Source organism: Sceloporus occidentalis, unplaced genomic scaffold, assembly GCF_023333645.1.
Source record: "Sceloporus occidentalis isolate IW3139 unplaced genomic scaffold, rSceOcc1.0.p SCAF_6, whole genome shotgun sequence".
Taxonomy (NCBI): domain Eukaryota; kingdom Metazoa; phylum Chordata; class Lepidosauria; order Squamata; family Phrynosomatidae; genus Sceloporus; species Sceloporus occidentalis.
This window is the reverse complement of record NW_028316986.1, coordinates 79159034-79182704: the sequence shown is the minus strand read 5'-3', so window position 1 is coordinate 79182704 and position 23671 is coordinate 79159034. Positions and strand designations below refer to the sequence as shown.

General features: G+C 41.9%; 1 protein-coding gene across 3 annotated transcripts in view; it reads left to right on the top strand.

Annotated features, from left to right (window-relative positions):
* Nucleotides 1–23671, top strand: part of SCAF8 (SR-related CTD associated factor 8) — a 111276-nt gene that overhangs the window by 19662 nt on the left and 67943 nt on the right. For 2 of the 3 annotated variants that reach the window (XM_089530154.1, XM_089530153.1), the window contains exons 3-10: nucleotides 659–703; nucleotides 2671–2832; nucleotides 5105–5261; nucleotides 7171–7301; nucleotides 8318–8494; nucleotides 9738–9820; nucleotides 13346–13460; nucleotides 23362–23493. In XM_089530154.1, the coding sequence (XP_089386280.1) occupies nucleotides 659–703; nucleotides 2671–2832; nucleotides 5105–5261; nucleotides 7171–7301; nucleotides 8318–8494; nucleotides 9738–9820; nucleotides 13346–13460; nucleotides 23362–23493 (1002 nt within the window). The remainder of the gene's footprint in view (nucleotides 1–658; nucleotides 704–2670; nucleotides 2833–5104; nucleotides 5262–7170; nucleotides 7302–8317; nucleotides 8495–9737; nucleotides 9821–13345; nucleotides 13461–23361; nucleotides 23494–23671) is intronic. The other variant, XM_089530155.1, reaches the window with a different exon arrangement.

Here is a 23671-nt window from a genome sequence, read left to right as displayed (position 1 = left end):
CAGCTCTTCCATAGTCCTGCAGCGGCTTCCCAGTGTGTTAGGGGCTTGCGGTGTATAACCACCATGCCCCCAAGACACCCAGAAGCCAGCTGACATGCAGCTGCTCTGGGTGCCTTCAGGGCATCGTGGGGGCATGCGGTGTGTGTATGTCACGTCCCCAAGCTGCCTGCAGCCATCTGGAAGGCAGCTTTTAGTGTTGGTCTGTATCGTCCCATTGTCTCCTTGAGTCATGTGATTGATTTTAATATGCGAGGACTGTTGGTTGTTCTTTTGTGCTTTCAAATCATTTCTGACATGGAGACCCTAAGGCACAGGGTTTTCTTGGCACGTATTTTAGAGGGGGGTTACCGTTGCCATCCTCTGAGGCTGAAAGGGTGACTTGCCCAAGGTCACCCAGTGCATTTCCATGGTGGAGCTAGGATTCAAACCCTGGTCTCCAGAGTCATGGTCCAACATTCAAATGACTAACCCATACTGGCTCTAATACAGTGTTGCATTGATTCCTTTAAATAGCAGGCCACCCACCTCACAGCACAGTACCATATACATACCTGACTGAATTGAGGCTAGCATATTAATGTGGAAGTTGTAAAGATAAGAGGAGTAAAATTTTGCATTATTATATTTAGTGTAAAAATTCTTTTTTGCTTTCTTTTAGTTCTACAAACATGTTGTACAAAGTGTTGAGAAATTCATTCAGAAGGTATGTTACTAAACAAATGTAAATCTCTGATTGTATCTTTTGTATTTTAAGTGTATATAAACCTAGATATTTCAAGATAGATGTAAGTGCATAAGAAAAAATTATGATTAATTTATTCCTAGACTATGCTTAATAGCCTCATAATAAAAAAATCCTATTGTATTTCATCCCACTCATATTCCCACAACTGTATAAATATGCTTTATACCCCAAGGCCTGGATATCATTCCATATTGCATCCGAAGAAGCGGCTTTATGTTCACAAAAGTTCATGTTAAAATAAAAACCAGCTAGTCTTAAGGGTGCTTCTGCATTCCTTTCTCTCCTCCCTGCCTTCTTTTTAACTTAATATATGCAGTTCTCATCACAACTGAGAAATAAATGCTTTAAATTATGATTCATGTTTGCTTCACTGAGTGTTAAATAACACTTTATTTTTTAGTGTTAAATGTTTATACAACACATTTCGGATGAAACCTTCCTAGACTGACTTCCAGCATTGTTACTGTACAATGTGTAAATAATATGAATTCCATCCAGTTCAATTATGTGAGGCAACCTCAGCTCACATAGCTCTCCCCCTGCACCTTGTCAGATCTGTTGTGAGTAGCCATGCTGTAGCAGAATTGTGGAACGTCTGAAAGCAGGGAGGTAGGAGAAGGTCCACTAGTTTTTTGCTCTGTTGACATTTAGATTTCACCCTGTATAAATAAATAAACTTAATGGGCATAGTTTAGCAATCTGGAATCTAGGGGAATACCAGGTTCTTGTGGACAAGCCAGCCAGCAAGAGTATGCTATCTGATTCATCTGTGCTGCTCACCGTAAACCTTGCATCTGTGATTTGCCTGTTTTGCTGTGTAAACCTGGAAGGAGTCAACTTTCTGGCTTCTCTCTCCCTCACATGTCAGAAAATATAGTTCAGAATTAGGTACGCAGTTTGTTGGGAGAAAAACAGGCTGGAGAACCTGTAGCTTGCCAGTTTTATATGTCATCCTATGCAAGGGTAGCAAAAGGAAGTGTGCATAGGCATTCTATGCATAGTTTCTAGGGTAGGATTCCTCCAGAGCCCTGGTTTATTGTTATAGCCCAGTGTATCCATTATGTATTGGTTATGTTTACTGTGATTTTGGTGGAGGAAATATTCATAGTTTAAAGCATATTTGAGTGATGTTTTTTCAGTAATAACATGAGGGTTTTATTTTAGTTATGCACATTTGCACTTTAATTGTCATTGTCCTATAAACATGCCCTGAAAAATATATCTCTGCTTGATGTTGATTAGACTTGTTGGAAGGCTTAAGCTACTGTAATTCCATTCTATTCAAGATATACAGTACGCCCGCACCATACGCGGGCACAGTACAGTGGACCCTTGTTATACACTGGGATTTTGTTCCAAGATCCCCCGTGTATAACAAAATCTGTGTATGCTCAAGCCCCATTAGATATAATGACATAGAAAAATGGTGTCCCTTATAAAAAAATGGAAAATCAAGGTTTCATATTTGAAATTTATACTTTTTTTGAACATTTTCAAACCGTGTATGCTTGAATCCGTGTATAACAAATCCGTGTATAACAAGGGCCGACTGTATATGCTACTTTCAGCTTACGCTGAAGCTGCGCAGCAATGAGATGAATGGCACACACGCACGTGGCGTGCATGCACTGCTGCACCCAACCCCATTATATTCAGTGGGACTCGAGCATACGCGCTATTCGCCTTATGCTGCGGGTCCAGAATGGATCCCCTGCGTAAGGCAAGGGTCCACTGTATTTCTGTTTGTTTTTGGGGCGGTAGCTTTAGATATTCATTTTTGCCACTATAAATGGTAAGATAGCTAAAGAACCTGAAGTGGTTTGCTCTTACTGTTTTTACTTACTAGATTTCTAGGTGCAAAGTTCAGTGATCCAGTAGTTCATGCATAAAAATACAGTACTGTATTCTTTCCCATTCCTTTGTAGTGTAAACCGGAATACAAGGTGCCAGGCTTGTATGTCATTGATTCCATTGTTCGACAGTCTCGACATCAGTTTGGGCAAGAAAAGGATGTGTTTGCTCCAAGATTTAGCAATAACATCATTAGCACTTTTCAGAATTTATATCGTTGCCCTGGGGATGACAAGGTACAGTAACTTTTATTTTCCCCCCTCAAAAAGTAAACAATTCATTTGTTGAATTTCAGTTTACTTCACTTGAATATTGTAGCCCACAGATGTAGATATACGTTTGTATAGAGAGCATAGTTTTTGAATATAGGATTATAGCTTTTGTGTGTATTTAAATTGTTCTTACTGTTTAATAAACACTGTTGATCATAGTAAAATGCTTGTGCTAATTGCTCAGAGGACTTCATTAACATTAATCTCAGTAATCTTTTCAAGCGTTAGTGGCAGAACAGACTACTGCAAAAGGGCAAATTGGGGCCTCCCTGGTGTCGCTTGGGTCAGTGCTGTGGCAACCATATATCACTGCCCCAATCTGCCCTGGAGCCAGCACAAAGAGGAGCAGAAAAGATCGACTCTTATATGGGCCTGTAAAAAGCAGCTTTAGGTGGCCCGGTCGTAACCTCAGGGCAGGGTTCAAGCTGCTCCAAAAGCATGCGGCATGTAAACGCTGTGCCCCTGAAGAATCTTGAAGCCACCCACGTTGGTTGCCCAGGGTGGCCTCTGGACGTCTTGGGGCATGTCGTGTCTATACGCCATGTTCCCAAGCCATGCAGAAGCCGGCTTTACCAGCCAGTTTGTTCTGGCCCATAGTAATACTACCAAGGAAAGATAACATTATCCACTTCTCTTAGAGAGAAGGTGGAATATTAATTTTGTAGCTGACCTAATCTCAAGAAAGATCAAAATGTCTTTGAGTTTTACTGTTAATACACTTCTAAGTCCTATGATAAGCCAAAGAGGGTAGCATTCTGGGGTTTTTCTTCATTTAACTTGAAAGAGATTTTGGGAATCTATGGCCTGGTACACACCGCCTGCAAAAGGCAGGCTGCAGCTGCCTCTCTTTGCTGCGCAGCGTTACCACAGCAACCAAATGGTGTGGTACTGCTGCGCGGCAAAAAAGGAGCACTTAGAAGCAGATACTATTTGTTGCGCAGCTGCAACGCAACAAAGCGCAGTAGGACAGCATGGTGACGTCGCAGCTTTGCAGCGCCATTCGGATGCTGTGCAGCTAACATCACCGTGTGCAAGGACTAAATTCTCCCTCTTCTCCACGTCAGCAGTGGCAAGCTGGCTGGAGTGTTTTTAACAGGTTTTGTTTCCATTTGTATTGTATTTTATGTATTTTATGATTGTTGTACACCGCCTTGATTTTATAGAAGGGTGGTATATAAATAAAATTTTTATTTTTATTTATTATTTAAGGTGTGGGCAGGGCGCACAACCATGGCGCCCTCCCACATGTACTAGGGTTAGGGAGCATGCGGTTGGTGCGTGCCGGGAGCATGGCGCATTTAGCCGGTCTGTACCGCACCTATGATATTCCATTATAGGGAGAGAGAATGTATATTGAGTGAAATCTTTTGAGTATTGCAATGATTCATGGTATTAAATTAAAATACTATAGTCTAAATTGAGTAGTTGCTTTACTGTGCCACATGGGCTAAAATTGTGTGGCACTACACAATTACAGCAGTTTAGTCTTAATTTAACTATCTTGGCTCCATCCTAGGAATCCTAGGATTTGGAATTCTGTAAATTTTGGGAAAAGTTCCTCCTTGACCAAAATCATATTCAGAGGCAGAACCTTACAAAATTTCACACACACACACACACACACACACGAGACTCACAAAGCCTGAGGGTTTCTTTCTTTCTTTCTTTCTTTCTTTCTTTCTTTCTTTTTGAAAGGTTTGAGCTAGGAGCACAGGAAAAATGCAGAGCTCTCAGTTCCAATAGGAAATTTATGTGACTTCTGGTGTTCAGGGAGTTGCTCTACTCTATTTTAAAACATACTTTGGAGGGCAGGAGCATGCAGTTTGATCACTCTTTCTTTTCCTCTTCTATACTATTTCATTTAATTCATTTGTTCTAATTTGTGAACTAGAAAGACTATGATCACCATAGTCTTCTAAGTATACCATAGCATAGAATCTATTCCATGAATTATAATGGGATTGTAAACAATGGTGTGGAGACTAATCATGTTGCCTGATGCAGAGGTTGTGGCAGATAGTAATTACAGCGACCTAGACATGGAGGAGGAAATAGATACTGAAGTGAATAAAAAAGAACAAGCTCATTGCATATTCTTCATAACCCAGATGATATTTTGAAGAACCATTCTAATTAGCCCAGCTCAAAAGCGTTACTTCAATATCTATTTAATTTACAATAGTAGAGATTTGTGTGAAGCCAGTATTAAATTTGTGTTACCCTTTCTTCTCTTTAGAGTAAAATAGTTAGAGTGCTCAATTTATGGCAGAAGAATAATGTGTTCAAGAGTGAAATTATACAGCCTCTACTGGATATGGCAGCAGGAATTCCTCCTCCAGTTGTAACCCCAGTCTTGCCTGGAACAACAGCAACTATGAGTAACAATACACCAGGTAACAGAATGTGTTCATATAACTTTGTGTTGACTTTAATGGCTTGAATGTAATAAGGGAAGATGTATTACTTCTGCAGAATACTTTTGTTGCAGTTGTTCATTGTCTCCTGGTGCCTCCAGTTAGATGCCTGCTTTATATTTACAAATGTTTAGCTGCTTCTACTTTGTCTAATATTTTGACATTTTAGTTTTGGTATTTTGATATATTTTTATAATGTAATATTATATAAATTAATGTAAGAGAAAAATGTATTAGTATCCATTTTATGACTCAGGTGGTTAATCTTATTAATTAATCATCTATTGGTAGAAAAATGGATTGTTGTCAGGTGAGTAAGCAACTTTATCAAATGAAAAAGCCATGGCAATAAAATACTTAGTGAAAGTTAATACACATGACACCATTTGTACATTAAGGAAAGTTGTATGTTTTCATAGAGCACAGTTCTGCTTGGATTTAAGGTAAAAGGGCCCAAAATCACTCTGATTGTTGTTGTTGTTTTTTTAAATGGAGGGTTTGGAGGCCTTTGGAGTACTGGTAGGGACTTCAGTGGCCACAGATTAGAGCCCAGGAGCCTCAATTTGCCCACTCCTTTTCTAGAAGGATAAATGACAGGAAATGGCTAGGGAAAATAAACTCTTTTTCCTTGGGTGTTGAGTAGGCATATTTTGTGTCCAAAGCAATATGCCTATGCTCAACACAGCATTTGTTGAAGTTGAGTTATGGAATGTGTGCACACCATTATGTTCAGTTTCCAAACAATATAGTTATTTAGATAGGCAGTGTTCACTAGGTTGGAGGGAGGAAGTTTGAATCTATACCATTCGCTTCTGTTTAGTCATGTGTTTGGAAGCGTATTTAGGGATATGATGTGGTTTTAGGTTCATTCTACCTTTATTACAATAAAAGATTATTTGTGGATTGGAATTCTGGACTGAAGTTGGACTACACTTGTCCCTCCCAGTTTGCGAACTTGGAGTCTGCAGTTTCACTAACTCCTTCATGGTCAGCAAGCGGGGAGGGACAAAGTGGCACATGTGGGAGCGCACGCTGCCATTGCAACCAATAGGGACTTAAATATTTGTGTTTTTCCAGATTTGCGGGGGGAAGGGGTCTGGAATGGATCCCCACAAATCAGGAGGGACAACTGTATATTCCAAAAAAGAAGAATCATGATTCTTTCTTTTTAGGAGAACATAATACAGTATGTAAGTGTCAGATTTTCTTAGAAAATGAAAAGTCCTTCTGGTGCTATTAAAACAAACAAGGAACTGGGCAATATCTGTATTTTGTTATGTTCTGAGTGTCCATCTGCTTTGCCTTTTCCAGCATAATTGTTGCTGCAGAGGTGTCACACTGAAGGATGAGGGAATTAACAGCAGCAGTAGTTTGGGTACCTGTGGAAGGCCATGGAGAAGGGGTCACAGATGCTTCACTTGGCCTTGGCCCACTGTTTACCCCTGTGTAGTTTGGGGAGGCCTAGTGTATGAGGTTTATGCAAGCAGGAAATGCATAGTAACAGTATACATATTTCATTCCCAGAACTAGGTTTGATTTAAGCTTTCCTTGCTTGAAATTGGTTGATAGTGGGGAAATGCTTGTTTTTGTTTTTTGTTTTGTTTTGTTTTGTTTTGTTTTTTGTTTTTGGGGTCCCCCCCCCCAAAGTTATGCAGGGCTATTCTGGTAGAGAATGTCTGTTTATTATCTTTTTGACTAATCTTAGCCTGTGTCCCATCTAGATGGATCTGTTAATTGTTAGCCAAACTGATGGGAAACCTGGTTTTTACATGTTTTATTGAAGAAAATTTGGATAAAGATGTAAATAATTTTTAATTTTTGTATTACCATTTGCTGTTGTTGTCAATAAGTATAGAAAGAGAACTTCCTGCCTTTCTCTTGTTTTCAGGAACTCCAGTAACACCTGCTACACCAGCCAATGTGATCCAGAGTTTACCTGATCCTTGGGTGTCTCAGATAACCAATACAGATACTCTTGCTGCAGTAGCACAGATCCTACAGAGTCCACAAGGCCAACAGGTAGATCAGGTTCAGCTCTCCCATATTCTCAAATTGGATAACGGTGCTGGTTTATCACTATACATACCGTATTTTCTGGCGTACAAGATGACTTTTTAACCCATGAAAATGTTCTTCAAAGTTGGAGGTCGTCTTGTACGCCGGGTTAAGCCTCGGCCTGCTCCCACCTTCCCAGGTCCAGGCCTCTGCAGGGGCTTGGAAGGAGTGCGGCCATAATTGCGGCCAGGCTGCTCCCTTCTTCCTGGCCTCTGAGGAGGCCTCGGCCTCCGCAGGGGCCTGGAAGGAGCGCAGCCACGATCGCAGCGGGGCTGCTCCCTCCTTCCAGGCCTCTGAGGAGGCCGAGGCCTCCGCAAGGGCCTGGAAGGAGCGCGTGGCCCCCACGATCACCATGATCGCAGCGGGGCTGTTCCCTCCTTCCAGGCCTCTGAGGAGGCCAAGGCCTCCACAGGGGCCTGGAAGGAGTGCGTGGCCGCCGTGATCGCAGCCGGGCTGCTCCCTCCTTCCTGGCCTCTGAGGAGGCCAAGGCCTCCGCAGAGGTCGCGAGGGAGCCCGGCCAGCGCGAGCACCACTGGCCTGCTCCCTCCTTGGATTTGGATGAGGGGTAGTCTTATACAGCGAGTATATCCTAAACTCTATATTTTAACAAGAAATGTTGGGGGTCGTCTTATACACCCAGTCTTATATGCTGGAAAATACAGTAGTTAAAATTCCCAAGGAAGGAGTGAAGATTAATTCAAATGTTAATAGTTATTATTTTAAAACTGGTTTTGATACTTGGCTTGTCATTGGTTAATTAGTATCATGAAAAATAAAATAGAAATAATTTTAGCTTGCGTCATTTCCTCTCCCCAGAATATATGTAGAAGCATTTATGGAGTTGTTTTTGTTTTGTAGCTGAGCATGCAGCACACTTGAATTATCAATATCAGAATTTATTTTCAAACTTAAGATAACATGTTATGTTTTAACAAAAAATTGTCACTGTCCCTTCTCTTCTTCCTTCTGCCCCATTCTAGCTTCAGCAGTTAATACAAACATTGCAAATGCAACAGCAGAAACCACAGCCATCACTGCTTCAGGCACTGGATGCTGGACTTGTTGTTCAGTTACAAGCCCTCACTGCACAACTTACAGCTGCTGCCGCTGCCGCCAATACTCTTAATCCGCTAGAACAGAATGTCTCTTTTAATAAGGTAGAAGTTGATTTGCCAACCTTGAACAAACATTTTGCTTGTGACTTGAAATGACAATATGTATTTTCATGGATTTTGTCCAGCACATCCACAAGGAGGTGATCAGTGTTATCACCAGCTGTTTGGTCTTTCATTTGCAGTTTTTTATCCAGTTGAGATCTTCATGCACAGCCCTGAGTGCTGGATGATTAGTATTACCCTAAAATCCTGTCTTCTACATTTTTTAGGTAACAGGTTGTATTATGAGTTTCTTTTTCTTGCATTCCTGGGCTTTACCATTTCATCTACTAGACCACTTTATAAGATCTTTATAAATCTCCAAATCATAGAAAACAGTATTACCTACACAAGGTTACAGATTTCTGGTACTGTATGGTACCGTATGAGTCAGTGGTGCTGTACATTTTTACCAGCAGAACATGGAACGCTGATCCTTGATGTATGCACAGATAATCTACTTTAAATCCATATTGTTAACAAGGTTGGAACATTCTTTTTCATTTTTTACATACATTGAAGTACAGCACAAGATGCACCTCTGGAAGACTAATTTGTGTTCATCAGATACCCCCCCCACCCCCACCCCCCCACACACACACCCGGTTGTATAGCTTATCTGTATTTTATCCTTTTTTACATGCCAAGTAAGTGCATTGGTTCCCATATGGTGGAAAACTACTTGTCGAAACACTGTTTTCATCCTAGTACAGATGTCAGTTCTTTTACTTCAGTTCTGCTTATTCGGGTAGTTTTATGGCTCATTAAGATTTGGACACTATGTGCTAATGTGCATAGGTTGATACATGAAAGATCAAATTATACACCAAGGAGAAGGTATATCCCTTAATTAAGCCATTTTTTCCTGCCACAATAGGATTTCCTCAAGGATAAGTGCCTGAGCAATCAGACTTGTAAAATAAGCATATGTTTCAGCTACACATTATGAAACAAAGTATGCTAAGTGAAAGATGCCTAAGTAAAGAGTATGTGCTATTTGAAACAGGAACGGAGAAGCTTTTCTAAATAAGTGCTTTACATCTACCAAGTCTGACAACTGCAGGGAAGCAATACCACTTCTTGTACCTTTTCCACTAACCTAATGTTGGCTCAGCCCACTAAATAAATATCTGAAACATTAAAAGTATCTATTGTTCAGATAAATTCAACTAGTTTGTCTTTTCTTTATTAGTGTCTTTAAAGTAATGTCTTCACAATTTCTAATGCAAGTTTTGTTTTCTCCTAGAAGCTGATGGATAGGTTTGGGGATTTTAGGGAAGAAGTTGATATTAATGAAGAACCTAAAAAAGAAACTCCAACTTCTCAACTGTAAGACTTTATATATTTTTTATTAGAAGCACTTCATTAGTATGTTAATTAGATGTAATTTAGCAAGTGCATCTTCTGTGTGATATTTTTGTGTGAGAAAATTTAGGAGTTTTTTTTTTTTTCAGACTTTCAGTAGCGAAAAAGACAGTCCAATTTGTTTTGTTGCCACTAACAACATTTTATAGTTTCTTTATCTCTCCCAAATATTTATGCTGGTTTTTTTAACTTCAGATACTTTCAAGTGTAAATGCAGTCTCTTAAAATCACTTCATTTTGTTGAGTTTTTTATGTGCACAATTTTGTGTGCTGTTATTGCCATTGTTTCTGCCTTCTGACAGGAGCCTCTCAAAGTTAAAAACCTGGTGGTCATTTAGAATACAGGTGTATCATAGTTAACGAAGTAAATGTGTTCCTGGACTTTACTTCTTGGGTCCAAACTATCTCAGGGACCGCCTCCTCCCATATAATCCTCCCCGCACACTTCGGTCCTCTGGGAGGAATTTGCTGCAGCCTCAAAGATCTAGGCTTTCGGCTACCTCCCAGAGGGCGTTTTCTGTTGTCGCCCCCAGATTATGGAACGACCTGCTGGACGAGATCCGTCAACTGACATCTTTAGACAGCTTTAAAAAGTCTGTCAAGACGGATCTCTTCCAGCAGGCCTTTCCTGGATAGATAATCCCACCCTCAGGAACCCTCTTCTCATGAGAGTCCCTAAGGTCCTCTCTGAAAATTTGAATGGATTGCTGCCACAGTTTGCTGTTTTGTTTTTGTCTGTTTTGTAATGGTGTGTATGTGTTATGTTGTTTTAATTTGTTGGTTTTAATTATAATTGATTTAATAACTTTTTAAGGGGGGAGGGAAGTAGATTTTGATATATATTGTATTGTATTTTATTATTGTTAGCCGCTCCGATTGACCTCAAAGGGGCGGGATATAAATAAAATTATTATTATTATTATTATTATTATTATTATTATTATTATTAATCAGAAATTTGGTTCCAGAAGTACAAATAATATGGAAAGAATAGGGAGAGGTTCCTATCCCACAAAAAAGAAAAGCAGTTCAACATATTTCAGCAAACCTTTTATTCAGAACATACATTAAGCACATGTGAAATGGAACAACTAGGTCACATAAGCCTCACATAAGTAAGCAAAAACATTTTGAATCTTCTAGAGACTACCTGAAAGCTTCTAAAAGGCATCTTGGGATTATTTTCTAAAATTTGAAAAGCCCCTGCTTTCCTATGATTTCCATTTTGGTGGTGAAATTTATAGATCTGTGCTTTTTCAATATGCTAGTATAGCTGGTGAGACAAGCTACTCTCCTTTCCCCTTTTCTTCCTGTTGTTCTATTCACACATGCTCAGTAAGTGATTCTGGAGACACATTGTTTACCTTGTATGTAAGCATACACAAGTACAGTAGGATCACCTAGATCAGAATGTCAGCTTTATTGTATTATTTACTGCAGACATGCTACTGCAGCCCAACACTGAAAATCTGTTTTCCTCTAACCCTCCTTCACCCCACCCCATTCAACTAGATAGAATACAAGAAATGGGGGAGGGACTGTAGTGAGCACCCATAAAAAGACACTGTAAAAAGGAGCTTGTTTGTCAATGGTTTTGTTAATTGAGGTATGCCCATATTAGCTTGATTCGTATTTCAGACAAAATGAACAGATTCTACTTTTGAAATAGATTTTTTTAAATATTCACTAATCATTTGTACATGTTAATCTTTTAAGGTTTTACAAGGTATTTTGTAAGTGACATCGGTTTCAAGATGCATGGATTTTAAATGATTAATAAATGCAACATAAAGCAGGCTTTTTTTCATTTCAAAACAGCTTGCAAATTAGGTTTAGGCCAGTGATTTTCAAACATTTTATCTTTGTGACCCCTTTTACATCTACATGAGGACATTTTGCCCCCCTCCCCACTTGACGTAGTATGTGAATGAAAATGTTTTGTTTGTTTAATGTGAATATTTTCATTTGCACATTCATGCATATTCATATTTTAACATTTTATAAGGAAATGCAGTCTTCACAAGAAGCTGGTTCTTAAGCTCTATAAGGCTTATATAGGTTGTAGCCAGCATTTTGAAGTTTGCCTCAAAATGTATCAGCAACTAGTAAAAATTAGTTACATGCTTGCTGTAACTAATCTTTGGTCAGAGGTCTAGCCACAGACAAGAATTTTATACCACCTAAAGTTTCTGATTAGTTTTCAAGAGCAGTTTTATACATCATAACTGGGATCTGAAGAATTGCTTTGGATAAGTGCACTGTGATTATTTCAAATAAAAAGTAAATGAAAGTGTTATAAAGTGTTCATATTGTGCAGTTGTAATGTTAAGAATGTCTCCCCTTCATCCAGTGGTCCTTAGGACCAGGGACATTTTTAATGGCACTCAATATGATATGAGGAGTTGTAATTAAAAATTGGCCAGAGATATTCTCATATTCTAACTCCTCTCCTTCTCCCTTCCTTCCCAGTTCAGTATAATTTAAGATAAAACCAACCATGGAAGGTAATAGTTGGAAAATATTATCTCCTACTAATAGTTATAGTGTTATTTAGATAATCAATTTATTAAGGAATTTTCTTAATTGGAACTGTTTTTACACTCAGTTAACTGAAGGAAGATCTCCTAATTGGCACAATTGTTAGTATTTTTCAGAAACTGATTTATTGATACAAATATTGCAGACTTCTGCTTTGTTCTGAAATCTGTTTTCAAAGTTCCCAGCCTCAGTGATTTAATTGTGGATAGAATATTGGCTTTGAAAGAATATGTTTCTTTATTCTACTAATAATTATTTTAATTACTGTGTGGTTGGTTTTCACAGTTCTTTTAGAAACCCAAAGATTAGGACATAAGTTCCCTAAATAAATAAATACTGAAGAGAACCTTATCATTTCTCCCTTCTCACAGCAGCCCTGTGTGCCTCCCAAAAGCTGTTCAGTATGGACTATACATTCAGAGAGACGATGGTCCCATACAGAGAGGCCAAAATAAAGCTGCTTCAGGTCACTTTGGAGGTGTGCTGTTTAAATGATGCATGCATCCTAAGAGTCCGGAAGCTTTGCCAAAGCCACGCTCCAGTCCTTAGGACTGGAACATGGCTTTGGCGCAGCTTCCAGACTCTTAGGACGCATGCATCATTTAAATAGCATACCTCCAAAGTGACTTGAAGCAGCTTTATTCTGGCCTGTGTATGGGGCCATAACCTCTCTAAAAGGATCAGTGGTCAAATATTGGGAACTCTGAAGAATAAGCATAAGATCTGGTCTAGGGAAGTTGCAATAAAAATGAAACTTTAGAGACTGCCCTTCTTTGGACAGAAGTTCCCTCTATTCTCACAACAGCATTTTAGATCCAAACCGTTCTCTCAATCTGTGAGATGTATCAACAGATTATAGATCAATTCAAAATGTATCTTTTTGCTGAACAAGATTGTTACTGTGAAGTAAAAACAACAACAACAAATTAATGTTCTGATTGTGTATTTTAGACCACTTGTATCTGAATCTGTGAACAACTCACTTTTCCATCAACTAGCTGAACAGTTACAGCAACAAAACCTAGAACATCTTCGCCAGCAACTTCTGGAGCAGCCACCGCCAAAGGTATAAAGTTCTTTGGATAATGAGGTAGTTCTGGACACTGCATTTAATCCGCTTTCCATGCCCTACAATTAAATGTCCAAAGTGGAAAGCAGTTCATCCTGGTCAACAGTCTTGTGTTTAGATTTTTGGACGGAAATGTTTGCTTTCAGAAGGGCAAAAACACTACTCTCACGCCTCACTTTCATTTCATTGCAATCATATTGACATTGTCTAATCCTGTCTACTGCTTTGTTTTCTCTTTGTTTTGCTCAGACATTTTTTATCTTTACTGATTACTGTCTTGAGATATCATAGAGCTTTTTAGTCAGCTATATTGGCTACATTGCTGAGGACAAACTAATTGAGGAGACAGTGCCTTTACTCTGAATAGACAAATACTTCTACCTCTTTTTAAATCAGTTGCTTAAGAATCACTAAAGGAGAGGACACTGCAAAGTGTTCACAAAATCCCTCATCTAAATGGAAAAATGAAAATTTTATTTTGTAGATGAAAAAGTAGTGCAAATAAAAACTTGGTTTGCATAAACAGATGTTCCAGAATTTGCATATCTTTGTGGCATCAGGAGCATAATCTTTTTTTTAAGGGATTTTCCCTTCAGAGGTGCATGATTTTGTTTTGGAGCAAAGCAACCCTGCTTTATAGCTGTGTATTGCTACAAAATCTTTCACATTTTATGAGAATATTTGAATGGCAGGATAGGAAAAGATTTTAAAAAATTGTAAAGAGATTCTAGTAGAAGGAGAATTATTATTATTATTATTATTATTATTATTTTCTCCTTCCTTCCTTTATTTCTTATATCCCGCCTTACCCCCAATATAGGGACTCAAGGCAGCTCGTGTAGTAGCATGTAGATAATGTCTAGGTGGCTAGTTACCAAAATTATGTATAAGATCAGTAAATGTAACCAAACAAAAAATAGCACTGCAAACTTAATGAAAGAACTGAAAATCAGATAAAATGAATAGGATAGTCGTGTGAATAAGCAGATCTAGATACACATATCTGTATTCTGCAGTAATGCCATAATTGAAAAAAGGCCTTTCTTCAGGCAAAAACTGCATAGATTTACCACTAGATGTCCCCAGGCATTTCTGTTTAAGAGATTTTAAAGGTAGCTTTAAAATAATATAAAATCTAACCTTTCTCTTAAATTTCCACATCTAGAAGAAATATAATTATTATTTAGTTTATTCAAAGAACAGAATAATTGCTAATTTCCAACATATAATCAGATTTTCTTTGTCACTACTTCTTTAAAATGCAGAACTTTCCACTTCAAATAGATTCCAAAAAGATTCAGGCTTTATATGATCAAGAACCAATGTGTTTGTCTTCTTGGCTGTTGACAGTATGGTTAGCACTTTTCTCCAGTACCACATTTCAAATGTGTTGATTTTCTTCCTATCCTCTTTACTCACTTTCCAACTCTCACATGGTGATGGGGAATATGATGGCTTGGATGATTCTCACTTTGGTGTTCAGAGTTATGTCTTTACTGTTTAACTTCCTTTTCCAATCCATGACATTCTTGCAAACAAGCTTGTAAAATGTGGGCTAGACAAGGTAACTGTTACATGGATTTGTGATTGGTTGACTGTCCGAACCCAAAGTGTGCTCAACAATGGCTCCTTTTCATCCTGGAGACCAGTGGGGTCCCACAGGGGGCTGTCCTGGGCCCAGTGATATTCAACATCTTTATCAATGACTTGGATGCCAGAATTGGGGACATACTTACCAAATTTGCAGATGACACCAAATTAGGAGGAATAGCTAATACTCCAGAGGGCAGGATCAGGATTCAAAATGACCTGAATAGACTAGAAAGCTGGGCCAAAGCTAACAAAATGAACTTCAACAGGGAGAAATGTACGGTACTACACTTAAGGTGGAAAAATGAAATGCACAGATATAGGATGGGGGACACTTGGCTGAATGAGACTACATGTGAAAGGGATCTAGGAGTCCAAGTAGACCACAAGTTGAACGTGAGTCAACAGTGAGATGCGGCAGCTAACAAGGCCAATGTGATTTTAGGCCGCATCAGTAAAAGTATAGTATGTAGATCAAGGGAAGTAATGTGCCACTCTATTCTGCTTTGGTCAGGCCCCACCTGGAATATTGTGTCCAGTTCTGGGCACCACAATTTAAAAAGGCTGTTGAAAAACTGGAATGTGTCCAAAGGAGGGTGACTAAAATGGTGAAAGGTCTGGAAACCATGTCCTATCAGGAACGACTTAAGGAGCTGGGGATGTTTAGCCTGGAGAAGAGAAGGTTAAGAGGTGATATGATAGCCCTGTTTAAATACTTGAAGGGATGTCATACTGAGGAGTGAGCTGACTTGTTTTCAGCTGCTCCAGAGACTAGGACCCGGAGCAATGGATGCAAGCTACAGGAAAAGAGATTCCACCTCAACATTAGGAAGAACTTCCTGACAGTAAGGGCTGTTCGACAGTGGAACACACTCCCTCGGAGTGTAGTGGAGTCTCCTTCCTTGGAGGTCTTTAAGCAGAGGCTAGACGGCCATCTGTTGGGGATGCTTTGATGGAGGGTTCCTGCATGGCAGGGGGTTGGACTGGATGGCCCTTGTGGTCTCTTCCAATGCTATGATTCTATGATCCTAGCCTTCTTCTAATTTCTTGACTGCAGTCTCCATTCTGATTAAGGTATGGGAATTCTTTGACTATTTCAAATCTCTTATCTAGGATGAGTTCTTCCAGATCATCTATGGTCATTAATTTTGTTTTCTTAATGTTCTTACCAGTTTCTTCCTAGACCCTCTTCAATAATTTCTCCAGATCTTTGTTGGTTTCTGCTGGTAATATTGTGTTGTCTGCATATATTAGGTTCTTACTGTTCCTTCCTCTGATTTTCAGTCTTCTTGCCCCTGCGTCTGCCTGCTCTGCGTACAGTATTTTCTGCCTAGAGGTTGAATAAATAAGGTGATAGTATGCAGCCTTCCCTGACCCTTTTTCCAATTGAGAACCATTCTGCTTCTCTTATTCCTTTCTGATGGCAGCCTCTTGTCTTGAGCACAGGTCTTGAGCACGTCAGGACAATAAAACGTAGGGGTACAGTCAGACCTCTGTATCTGCAGGGGATCCATTCTGCCCTCCCCCCCCCCCCCGATACTAAAATCTGCACAGGCTCAGGTCCCATTAAAATTAATGGCAGCACTGTGCATGTTAATGTTATATATTTAAATGTTAAATATTTGAAGGGGTGTCACATTGAGGAGGGAACAAGCTTGTTTTCTGCTCCTCCAGAGAACAGGACCAGGAACAATGGATCCAAGCTGCAGGAAAAGAGATTCCACCTCAACATTAGGAGGAACTTCCTGACAGTAAGGGCTGTTCGACAGTGGAACAAACTCCCTCGGAGTGTAGTGGAGTCTCCTTCTTTGGAGGTCTTTAAGCAGAGGCTGGATGGCTATCTGTCGGGGATGCTTTGATTTGGATTTCCTTCATGGCAGGGGATTGGACTGGATGGCCCTTGTGGTCTCTTCCAACTCTATGATTCTATGTGCGCCCACTAGTATAGCTGCATGCATGCACCTCCTTTAAGCAAAATGGGGGCTTGCCATGTATGGCAAGTCCGCTGATAAGGAGGGTAGACTGTACTCCCATTTCTTTGAGGGCATTTCAGAATATTTCATGGCCTATGCAGTCAAAAGTTGTACTGTGATCAGTGAAGCACATACAGATGATCCCTAGAGCCTCTTCCTTTTCTAAAACCTGCTTGCACCTCTGGGATTTCTCATTCCATGTATGGTAGCAGTCCTTTCGGCAGAAGTTTGACTTTGATTGCATGGGGAAATATTGCAGCAGTCCTGTACTTACTGCTATCTTTTGTGTGTGGGTTTTTTTTTTTTTTATGAAAAGGAATGTATATTGCTCTTCCAGTCTGTGGGGCACTGCTTTGTTTTCCATATTTGTTGGCAGATTTTATAATAATAATAATAATAAATTTTTATTTATATACCGCCCTGTGGCGAACCAATCCGGGCGGTTTACAGCATTAAAATAACATACAGCATAAAAACAGTTTATTTCCCTCCCCCCTTAAAAAGTAATTAAACAACATATCTAATTTAAAACCACAATAACTAGTTAAAATAACAATAAATTAAACAAAATAATACCAACCAATAAACCACTGCAACTTCAGTTCTAAAGAAAAGGGGGCTTTGGAGACATTACTGAGGAGGGGGAAATCCTAAGATCCTGAGGCCGGGATATTTCAGTCTGGGAAGGCCTGCCTGAAGAGATCCGTCTTGACAGCCTTTTTGAAGCTGTCCAAAGATGTTAATTGACGGATCTCATCCGGCAGGCCGTTCCAGAGCCTAGGGGCGACAACAGAGAAAGCCCTCCGGGAGGTCGCCGCAAGCCTCGATTTTTGAGGCTGCAACAAGTTCCTCCCAGAGGACCGGAGAGCGCGGGGAGGATTGTATGGGAAGAGGCGGTCTCTGAGATAGCTTGGGCCCAAGCCATTTAGGGCTTTAAAGGTAATAACCAACACCTTGTACTGGGCCCGGAAACCAATAGGCAGCCAGTGGAGGGACCTCAAAACCGGAGTGATATGGTCCCTTCTGGATGTTCCTGACACAAGCCTGGCTGCCATGTTTTGAACCAGCTGTAGTTTCCGAACCAGGCACAAGGGTAGCCCCATGTAGAGCGCATTACAGAAGTCAAGGCGTGAGGTTACCAGCGCGTGCACAACTGTCTCGAGATCCCTTACTTCCAGAAAAGGGCGCAGCTGGCGTATCAGCCGAAGCTGATAACAGGCGCTCCTGACCGTCGCATTAACCTGATCTATCATCAGGAGCGACGAGTCAAGGAGCACCCCCAGACTGCGAACGCAGTCACTAGAGGAGAGTGTGACCCCGTCCAGGACTGGTGGTTGCAACCCAATTCTTGGTTTCGGGGCCGCTACCGTGAGCACCTCCGTCTTGTTCGGATTCAGCTTCAATCTGTTTTTCCTCATCCAGCCCATTACCGCCCGAAGACATTCATTGAGAGAAGAGATGCCATTAGAATTCGAGGCCGACGAACGAGACATGGAGAAATAGATTTGGGTGTCATCAGCGTACTGATAGCACCCAGCACCATAACTCCGTATGATCTCACCCAGCGGCTTCATATAGATGTTAAACAACATTGGGGACAAAATAGCTCCCTGAGGGACTCCACAAAGGAGCTCCCTCTTTCTGGAGCTACTGTCCCCAAACAGCACCCTCTGGGACCTGCCTGAGAGGTAGGACCGGAACCACTGCAATGCAGTGCCTCCGATACCTAATCCCCCCAAGCGGTCCAGGAGGATGCTGTGATCTATCGTATCGAAAGCCGCTGAGAGGTCTAAGAGCACCAACTGGGTCACACTACCCCTGTCGATGCTCAGACGCAGATCGTCAGTCAAGGCAACCATGGCAGTCTCAACCCCAAAGCCTGTCCTGAAGCCAGTTTGAAATGGGTCTAGATAATCGGTTTCATCCAAGACAGCTTGGAGCTGAAGAGCAACCGCCCTCTCGATTACCTTGCCCAAAAATGGCAGCAAAGAAACAGGCCTGTAGTTGTTCATATCCAGGGGGTCCAGGGAAGGTTTTTTCAGAAGCGGCTTAACAGCCGCTTCCTTCAGACAAGATGGAACATGCCCTTCCCTAAAGGATGCATTGATGATATCCGTGAGGAATCTCCTCAATGCATCCCCCCCCTGGACGGCCAGCCATGATGGGCAAGGGTCGAGAGGGCAGGTTGTTTTCCTCACCTTGCCAAGCAGCTTGTCCACGTCCTCGGTACTCACTGATTGGAGCTGATCCAGAATAACTTCATTGACGGAGTCACTGGACACCTCGCCTATAGATTCTGTTCCAACAGTGGCGTCTAAGTCGGCTCTTATCTGAGAGATTTTATCTGCGAAGAAGTTGTTAAACGCGTCACAGCAGGCCATCGTCGGGTTAAGCAAGGGATTTGGCGCAGGAAGTACCTGCGTCATTTCCCTCACCACCTTAAACAGCTCTGCTGGACGGGACTCTGCAGACGCAATACGTGCAGAGGAGAAAGCTCTCTTTGCTGCACGAATTGCCTCCCGATAGGAACAAAGAAAGTTCCTATGGCGAGTTCTGTCAGATAGGAGTCGAGTCTTCCGCCACCTACGCTCTAGTCGTTGTCCGAACCGCTTCATTCTCCTAAGCTCTGGCCTACGATTTGAAGCGGATTGGCAAGGACGCTTGGGAGCGATCGTGTTGATAGCCCTGGTAAGATCGGTGTTCCAGGTATCAACCAGAGCATCAACAGGGTCACCGGCATTCCCAACCATTAAACCCTCTAAGGCTCTCTGGAATCCTATTGGTTCCATTAGCCTTCGAGGGCGGACCATTCGAATGGGTCCACCACCCCCGGTGGGGCAGATATTGGCTCTTAGTGCCGTCTTGACCAGGAAATGATCCGTCCATGACAATGCGGAGGTACTTACCACCTCCGCCCACGGATATTCCTGTTCCGTACTAAAGACCGCATCGAGTGTATGACCTACACAATGTGTGGGCCCAATGACCAGCTGGGATAGGCCCATGTTTGTCATGGTCTCCATGAACTCCCGAGCCGCACCTGTTAGGCTGGTCTCGAGCGGAATGTTGAAGTCCCCCAAAACTAGAAGTCTGGGGGACTCCAACAGTAGCTCAGAGACCAGCTGCGTCAGCTCAGTCAGGGAGTCTGCTAGACAACGGGGTGGTCGGTAGACTAGCAAAATCCCCAGACTATCCCTGGTCTTCAGGCTGAGATACATACACTCGAAGTGGACTGTGTTCTGGACAGGTATCCTGGTCAAGGCCAGGTGGTTCTTGTGAACCAGAGCCACTCCGCCCCCCCCGCCCACTTCCCCTCACCTGCTCACTGACAGAATACCCGGCTGGGAGGGCCTGCGCCCAGGTGACTGCGCTATCCTCTCCCAGCCAGGTCTCTGTGAAGCAGGCCAGGTCAGCATCCTCATCCAGGAGGAGGTCCTGGATGATGTGGGTCTTGTTTTTGACTGACCTGGCATTGCAGAGGAGCAGAGTGAGGTTCTGTGGAATGGTTGGTCTGCTCTCCAAGCCATTCTGAGAAACAGAGGGAACTGAAGGCGGGATAGCTTTCAAGCAGCGATCCCGTCTTCTTTTGTAACATTTGTTCCCTCTATTCCAACCATACCTCCCATTCCCCAGCACAACTCCAATGGCCGCCCCCGCCACATTCCCGGCCTCAGGTGGGGTGGTGGAATTCATAGCCATTGGCAAGATAAAATGATTGGGACATAAATCAGGCCCAACCCTTTGGCCCTGTGGTCTAACAATCAGGTGGCAAGGGACCTACTGGCCAATGGAGATTTAATTCGACCCACAATCTCCTCAGATCTTGAGATGACCTAATCAAACTCCCAAACCCCTTAAAGTTACAGTGGTGTTCCTGAAGGGGGTGGGTTGGGGGGCTTAAGACTCCCGCCCCAGCCACACCCCTTTCCTCCTCAGCTGCTTCTGCCCCACCTCTGCCTTTGCCTTGAGTCCCGGTGTTGTTGGGAAGCTTGCTCTGGCTTTGGCTTTGGCTTTGGCGTCTGAGCTGGAGTGGTCTTCCTGAAGGGGGTGGGTTGGGGGGCTTAAGACTCCCGCCCCAGCCACACCCCTTTCCTCCTCAGCTGCTTCTGCCCCACCTCTGCCTTTGCCTTGAGTCCCGGTGTTGTTGGGAAGCTTGCTCTGGCTTTGGCTTTGGCTTTGGCGTCTGAGCTGGAGTGGTCTTCCTGAAGGGGGTGGGTTGGGGGGCTTAAGACTCCCGCCCCAGCCACACCCCTTTCCTCCTCAGCTGCTTCTGCCCCACCTCTGCCTTTGCCTTGAGTCCCGGTGTTGTTGGGAAGCTTGCTCTGGCTTTGGCTTTGGCTTTGGCGTCTGAGCTGGAGTGGTCTTCCTGAAGGGGGTGGGTTGGGGGGCTTAAGACTCCCGCCCCAGCCACACCCCTTTCCTCCTCAGCTGCTTCTGCCCCACCTCTGCCTTTGCCTTGAGTCCCGGTGTTGTTGGGAAGCTTGCTCTGGCTTTGGCTTTGGCTTTGGCGTCTGAGCTGGAGTGGTCTTCCTGAAGGGGGTGGGTTGGGGGGCTTAAGACTCCCGCCCCAACCACACCCCTTTCCTCCTCAGCTGCTTCTGCCCCACCTCTGCCTTTGCCTTGAGTCCCGGTGTTGTTGGGAAGCTTGCTCTGGCTTTGGCTTTGGCTTTGGCGTCTGAGCTGGAGTGGTCTTCCTGAAGGGGGTGGGTTGGGGGGCTTAAGACTCCCGCCCCAGCCACACCCCTTTCCTCCTCAGCTGCTTCTGCCCCACCTCTGCCTTTGCCTTGAGTCCCGGTGTTGTTGGGAAGCTTGCTCTGGCTTTGGCTTTGGCTTTGGCGTCTGAGCTGGAGTGGTCTTTTTAGTTTTTTTAGAATTGTTTTAGTTAGAATTGATCTTGATTCTGTGGATTATAGCAGTTCTATTGGTATGTTATGCACTCCTAGTAATTTATTATTCTAAGTTGTTTTGAATGCAATTTTCACTTTGCTTTCCAGAATTTGAGGTTCATCTTCAGTTGTTTCTTCTTCCCATGTGTCATTTATCCTTTCACATTTTAATATAGCTCTTCTGTATATTGTTTCCATAGTTCTTAAATTTCTTCTTGGTTGTGTATTATGTTCCCCTTCTGATTGTAGAATATCCCCAACCTTTGATTTTGCCTAGATTTCCCAGGTCTTTTGGAATAGATCTCTTGTTCTTCCTTGTTGGTTTTCAGCTTTTATTTCTCTGTATTGTACAGATTTTCCTCTTCTTTGTGCGTCAGTTGTTGGATAGTAGCATTTATGGCTTTAATCTTGTTCCTGTCGACCTATGCTTTTTCTTCTCGTGTTTTTGACTGCTTGAAATGTTCCACCTATCATCCATTGTTTCTTCTCCTCCTTTTTGGTCACAGTTATCTTGGCTGGATAGGAATATAGAATGAGTTAAAATTTGGGGGGGACCTAGAGATATTTTGCAGAGGTCCTGTGGCCCTTATCCCCATGAATATGGAGGGTCAGTTGTATATTGGTTGAAATTAGGCTCTCTCAAGGTTTGTATTGTTTTGAAATACAAAATTTGAGTTTGTGAGTATTTGCCATCTTGTTGATATAGTTTATTACAGCTAAGACATACTCAGTGTCATACTTGTCTTTTGCCAGTTCTTGAAGCACAGATGAACTGATGAAATTATTTAAAATTATGTTCATATTATGACAATGCAAGGAGAAGATATAAATGAAATGCAACTTTAGTGTGTATTCCTAAATTGTTAAATTCATTGTTATATATAAGGGATGTGCCTATTTTTCAAGAGTTTGATGAAGAGGACAGGATTTCCTAATAAAGTGATATAATATCTGCCATTTGGAACAGTTTACAGTTTATTATACAGTGGCTGTCTGAATGCATGGAAAGATTTAAGAAAAGTAAAGTCTACATCACAGTTTTCTAAGTAGTGTTGCAGTAGGCCAGTTTAGACTGCAACTGGTATGTAAAAATAATATTGCTAACAAAATATTCCTGATAAAACAAATTTATGTCAATTATGCTTTGTTGTTGTTAGCCTTGAAGTCATTTCTGACATGGTTATCATAGTATGACCTTATTACAGGGTTTTCTTGGCAGAATTTGTTCAGTGAAGGTTTACTCAAGCCTTCCTTTGTAGCTAAGAGATTGTTACCTGCCAAAGGTAATCAGTAGGCTTCCATGGTTGAGTGGAGATTTGAACCCTGCTCTCCCAGTGTTATAGTCTAATACTCAGACCACTATACCACACTGGCTTGCAAATTATGCTACCACATACTTTTTATGTAGAGTTTTGAAATAAAAGACATTAATATATTTTTGCTTTCCAGGCCAGCCCTGAGGAAACACAAGAAGAAAATTTTGGTTCTGAGCACTCAGCATCCCCTTCACAAGACAGCAGCCATCAACCGTTTTTAGAAGTAGAGCCAAATCCTGATAATTCAATGGATGTCCAACAACAGGTGAAATCCACTATTTCCATTGAAAGTGGTTGGGGTGTGTGTGAATTCAGTGGTTATACTAATCTAGGTCAGCATCTGAGCCAAAGCTTTCTCCCTCAGTCACTGAGGAATAAATAATTAACATTGGTATGGACTGTCATAATGTCTTGTGATGTAGTTTGCACAGTGCAGAAGTGTT